Source organism: Atta colombica, unplaced genomic scaffold, assembly GCF_001594045.1.
Source record: "Atta colombica isolate Treedump-2 unplaced genomic scaffold, Acol1.0 scaffold100, whole genome shotgun sequence".
Classification (NCBI taxonomy): Eukaryota; Metazoa; Arthropoda; class Insecta; order Hymenoptera; family Formicidae; genus Atta; species Atta colombica.
In genome coordinates, this window is record NW_017259185.1 from 1360270 (window position 1) to 1366225 (window position 5956).

At 35.2% G+C, this 5956-nt stretch overlaps 1 protein-coding gene across 1 annotated transcript in view; it reads right to left on the bottom strand.

Moving 5' to 3' along the window:
• LOC108685853 (serine-rich adhesin for platelets-like) overlaps nt 1-5956 on the bottom strand; it is a 10791-nt gene that overhangs the window by 2392 nt on the left and 2443 nt on the right. Inside the window, exons 3-4 of the mRNA XM_018190855.1 lie at nt 2406-5361; nt 624-1902 (exon numbers count right to left, since the gene is read on the bottom strand). Coding sequence (XP_018046344.1) covers nt 624-1902; nt 2406-5361 — 4235 coding nt within the window. The remainder of the gene's footprint in view (nt 1-623; nt 1903-2405; nt 5362-5956) is intronic.

A 5956-nucleotide genomic window follows, 5' to 3' on the forward strand; every position in this document is an offset into this window, starting at 1 on the left:
ACGCACGCACACACACACACACACACACACGCGCGCACGCGCACGCACGCACGCACGCACGCACGCACGCATACGGAACATGCTGTCCATAATAATAATAAATTCATTGCTATTTCTATGTAAATTACAGTAAACGCTACAAGATCGATGTAAAGTGCTCGTTCATAAAAGGGTTAAAATTCGACATACATAAGTATTCTAAATTTAGAATTTAAAATACCTACGGCCACATTGCTATACATTTCATAGTACAGATTTTTTATTTTAAACTTGAGTGAAAAAATTTGATTATGCGAATTAGAATTATTTTGATAAGAAATTTCCTTAAATTTCCATAAACTCTAACGTATAGAGAACGCATCATAAAGAAAACTTTATGATGCGTTCTCTATACGTTAGCAGAGTTTCGATTATATGAAATATATATGAAATATAAATTTTACATTTGCAGATATAAGTGAAATTTGTTATAATTGTAGATTTTCTTTGTAGCGAATCGATATATATGTTAGAGAAACATTATTTCTCGGAATCTCAAAATTGCAGAACAAAAGAATATAAATATAGTCTTGTTAATATAAGACATAGATAAATATAGAAATATTAACATTGCGAACACTTACCTCTGGTTCCGTATTTTTATCCTGAATATTCTGCTTTCTCTTTTTTGGAGTGCGTTGTTCCCTTTGTGACGGATCATTCTGCGAATTCATTTTTGTCGTTTTTATTTGATTTTGGGACACAGTATCGAATAGATCCCGTTCAAACATTTGTAATCGAACTTGATGCTGCGTAATATTCATAAGCGAATCATCGAAAGTATCATCTTTTGAAATTGATTCGTTGTCAGTAACTGTTGCATATATTTTATCGTTATTGACGTCAAGCCGACTCGCTGATTGTATTAAAACATTACGTTCTTCGGGGAACTTTTCTTTCTCTCGCGATACATTATGCTTCGATGTAACTGTTTTACGGGAGTCCTTGTCAAATGTATCGATGTTTATCAATGAATTACTTTTGTCTCTTTGATCACCCATGTAACCATGTCTTTTCTGGTTGCAGGCAACGTTCTCTTTATCAGAATGCTTTATAATCCATTCGTTGAATGTTTCTTGAAATTTTGAAATAGCATTAGTTGCGGATAGTTTTTTAATGTTTCTAGAAGAATAAAACATGTCGTTCGTCGATGACGGAGACATGGTCAGAGTTTCCTGTATAATGCCACACGATTCATCTATCATTGTGAGACAGTTCGACGTTTTCTGTTTTGTTAATGGGCGATTGGGATTGTGATCTGGCTGTTCAGAACAAGGTATGAAATCCTCGCTTTGTAGCTGTTCGACGTTGGCAATGATCTCATCAAAATTGTCCTGTAATAATTCTCTGTTATCCTTTTCTCTTTGGCTCGTGGTATCGTTCCGTGAAACAGAATCTGACCGTCCCTCGGTGTTACTCCGCGATCTATCGATCTGCAGCACTTTGTTTATAATGTCATCGTTTGAAGAATTCGCGATCTTCTTTGATGTATCGTTCGCGTTCTTTGTCGACTGCAATATATAATCAACATTGTCCGAATTGAAGAAACTACTGCTCTCAAATATATCCGACTCTCTCGCGAAACTTTTCTGGCTTGGCTTTGAGTTCTTCTCCATATTGAGTGCATTACTTGAGTGAGACGATTGATGGCTCGCCAGGATTTCTTCGGATTGGCTCTTCGTTGATTTGAGGCTATTCTGACTATTTTTACTTTCCTTCATCAACTTTGTTTGCACCGTGTGTTCGTTGCTCCATTTATCGATTATATTCCGCATACGAAGATTTTCCGAATCTTGCTTAGTCGAACATTGTTTCGTAGCCGAATCCGTAATCGATGAATTTCGTTGGGCACATTGATTGTCGCTGTATTTTTGAAAAAGAAAAAAATAATGATGGTGTAAATAAAAGACCTATGTTTCTGACAAGAGTATTTTTCTGCGATTAAATGCGAAGAGTGTATTTCTTTCTCTTTGTTGCATTACTTCATCTAAGAAGTAACGGTAATAGCAGCGCGTAATAATAATCACTGAAAGTAGTTGTAAAAATTGGAAAGAGGAAAGGAAGTTGCTTCAGAAAAAACAATATTTGTTAATTATGGAATGTAGATAAAAATTGTGACCAATAGCAATAATTATAGATTTCAGTTACAGATAAGTTTAAAATAGAAACTATGAATATAAAATAAGATCGGTAATAAAAATAAAAAGAAAAAAAATTTGAAAACAGAAAAATAGATCAATAAAATAAATTGATTTATATAAGATATATATAAGAATCATATATAAATAATAAAATAATTATATGTATAATTTATATAATTATATAAATTATATATATTTATATAATTATATAATTTTCATTAATACCTTTTCAAATTTTTCGTAACATGCGTCTCCGATTCCGAATCTGAGCTAGAAATCTTCGATTTTCTTCTGGGCGCATTCTGTTGTTTAGAAACCGACGAGATTTCCTCGACATCCTGGTCATCCGAGGAACTCAAACGACGTTTTTTATGTTCGTCCAAACGACTCGAGTTTGCTTTCCTAGATAACTCGTTGTATCTGTCAAGTTTTATTGTACTTCGACTGCTGTCAGTGGCAGAATTGCTAGAATCGTTTTCATCGCTGAGCCTGTCCTCAAATAGCTCTCTGTCATTGGTATATCTCATTCTTTTTCTCTTTTTACAGAGGTTTTCGATGAAAGATTCCTGCGCCTCGGCCAGCGTAGACGTTTCGAGGTGTGAATTTTTCATTTCAGAAAAGTTGTTTCCTTTGATTACGGACTTAATCGAGCTCGCGCGTCGCAACTTATCGCGCTCGCTCGTTGGGGAGTCTATTGCGAAAAATTTCAACTGCGAATCTTTATCCGGTGACAGCAGTTTAATAGATTTTGACGTTCCTGGATAAATATGCGAGATCCCGTGAATCACGTTCTTGTCCACGTAAGATGGCTTATGAAAAAATTGCGCGTTTTTCTCAGTGATGTTCTCGATTGACTTATTTAATTGTTGATTTGCGTTCAATGAAGAATGTACAACCTTTGTGTTCTTCGTTTCATTTAAATGAGAATCGGTTTTTTTTTTGGGTGTCGAAGTCGCTGAAGCTGTACAAATCTGTAACGCGGGAAATTCTTTTGAAACTACTTCATTCGAATTTAAATTATTATTTTTCGCGAAATAAATATTCTCCACCATGGTGATATTATTAGAGTTTTGGGAATCATTCCATGGATTAGAACATGTTGCTGCATACATTTCGGATCTGCTTAATTGCATATTGCACACCGAAGTAACTCGAACTTCTGCTGGCATCGACATTTCGCGTTTAGTCGGGCCTGCGTAAAAATATCGATTTAACCTCTTAATATTTAACAAACCTAATTGTATAAATTTCACGAGAGATTGACGTCCTTGATTCTCGACACTTTTCGACTTTGTCGAGAGGTATTTTTTCGACACCGTAGATTCACCAGTAAAATTGTGACTGAACTTTTTGTCCTGATGAAGAATTTTGGAAACATTTTCGTTGTTATTTTCAATTTCGATTATGCCTTTTGATGCATTGGCGGATATCGTAGCTTGGTCGGTTCGTTGTTGAATTTCGCGGATTTTGAAATTCAAGTCACGCCTCACAACTTTCAATTGACTTTCAAACAGCTTATCATCCTTTGATACTGGCGAATTAACGTTCTTGCGATCACTGATACAATTTATGTCTATCGAAAATCTGTATGATAGCGGATAATCGCTTAAAAGCGGCGATTCAACGCTCTTATTATCAATCCGCTTTTTTTTCAAGGATAGCCGACCTTTTTTTGATGTCGATGATAATTGAGAAGATACAGTTTCATCCAGTGTCTCCTGAACATTACTGATCTCTTGAGATCCGAGAGACTGTTTTTCGGCTGATAAGCAGTCGGACAAAGTTTCAAAGTTGTCGGTGGAAGTTTGCGAAATGTTACGAATTCTTTCGTGTTCATATAGATCAGATTCGTTTAATTTCTCTGACGTTACTGCAGTTAATCTTTTTCGCTGCGATGGTGGTACATTGCTATAATCAGTGGAATTTTTCTCACAATCTTTCGCGACGTTATCGAGGCCAATAATTTTGTTTATTTGATTGATATTTAGGTTTGTTATGTCTGTTTGCCTGTCTTCCTCCAATGTGGCAGATGTGTTGATAAGATACATTGATTTCAAACAGTTGGCCCCATCTTCATCAAATAATTCCGTCTGATTGTTTGTGTCAATCAATGCTTTCACTTTTGCGTCCGATAAATTTAGATTCTTATCAATCGCATTCTGTTTCCGATCGCTCGACTCCGGCGATATGTTCGTCTCTTTTTCGCTTTTTTTATGACTTGCCGCAAGTCTAGCCGAATCATATTTGTTTCTCTCTGAGAGTATAACGTCCTCAATTATCCGAGGTAGATTTTTATTTTTCTCGATGCTCACGTTCAATTTTTTTACTTTTCTTTTGCTCCCGCGTTTCATCTCTTTCTCAAATTCGATCATAGAGAGCCAGTTCGCGGTGGATTGTTCGCTGATCGCAGATGTGCTCTTCATACCCAAACACGAAGGCATAGCTGTCGCATTTGGATCGTACGCTGTCATCCATGACGAGGAGCTATTTTGACTGTTAGTCTCCTCGACACTCGACTTCGCATTCTTCTCACGATTTTCCTTTGCGCGTATTTTAGTAAGAAACGTCTTGTATTTCAATTTGTTCGAAGTGGAATTGAGTTCTTTGTCAATCTGGTTCGCCTCTTTATTCATCTGGGACAACGTATTGTCTTCATCGATACGCTCTGAGCAATCCGTACTCTGTTTTCTATTTTGACTTGACCGACATTTTGCGTTAATTCTGTTGCGATGTACTTCGACGATCTTGTCAAATTTATTATTTTTGTCGGATAATGAAATGATTGATTGAGCTTCATCTTCGATCGATGATTTTTTGTTTTTTGCGATCGAATCATCGATATCCGATTTATCGGTACTCAGGTTATGGGGAAACTGGTATAGCCACGAGCGAATTTTGGCATCCGTGATGCAAGTCTCATCGCTAGGAAGAGCAGAATAGAGGTTCGGTAAAGTTTCAGGCTTCTCGTTTGACACTTTTAAACCGCATCGCGGATTATCACGATCAATCATTGTTTCACGGCTTGTCGACGGTTTGTCGATTTGCCTGTTCGCATTTTGATTCGATTGGCAACTAGACTTCTTAGAATGTTTTTCTTTGTTAAAATCTTGGCTAGGGTGTCTATAATCTGAATAAGAACAGCTTTCCTTCGTATTACAGGGCTTCTTCGAGTGCGATAACACTGTAACAGATTATTGAAGCTTTATCGCAGATATTGACAAAACCGCCCCGATTTATTTGCTGATGTTGTTGAAGAAATATATAAATAATTCTTACATAACAATATGACTAAGTAAAACTTGGCTACAATCGCATTTATTATAGTTTACTTTTTCAATAATTGAATATAATTGTTTGATATCCCGCATTAATCAACATATTCGTTCAAAAAATAATTATACATGATGATTTAAAATTGACATAATAGATTTAAATTGATTTTATTTTATCCACTATTCATTTTATTTCTAAAATTATAAAACATTTTAATAAATTTAATTAAAATATTAAGAAAAGAATTTTAAGAATTTTGATAGAAATTTATGTGATTAATCTTAACATATCTCAAGTATAGACGAGATTTATCTAATTATATACGATCTTATCCAATTATCGTACGGAAAACTATAAATTAATTTTGGTAATAATATCATAACATATTACAACGTCTAGCGCGTCAATGGAATTAATGCACGGCAAAATACAAATTATCATTCAGAGAAACGCTGTTCCCATAAAATGTTTTAATCTTTTATATATATATATATATATATATA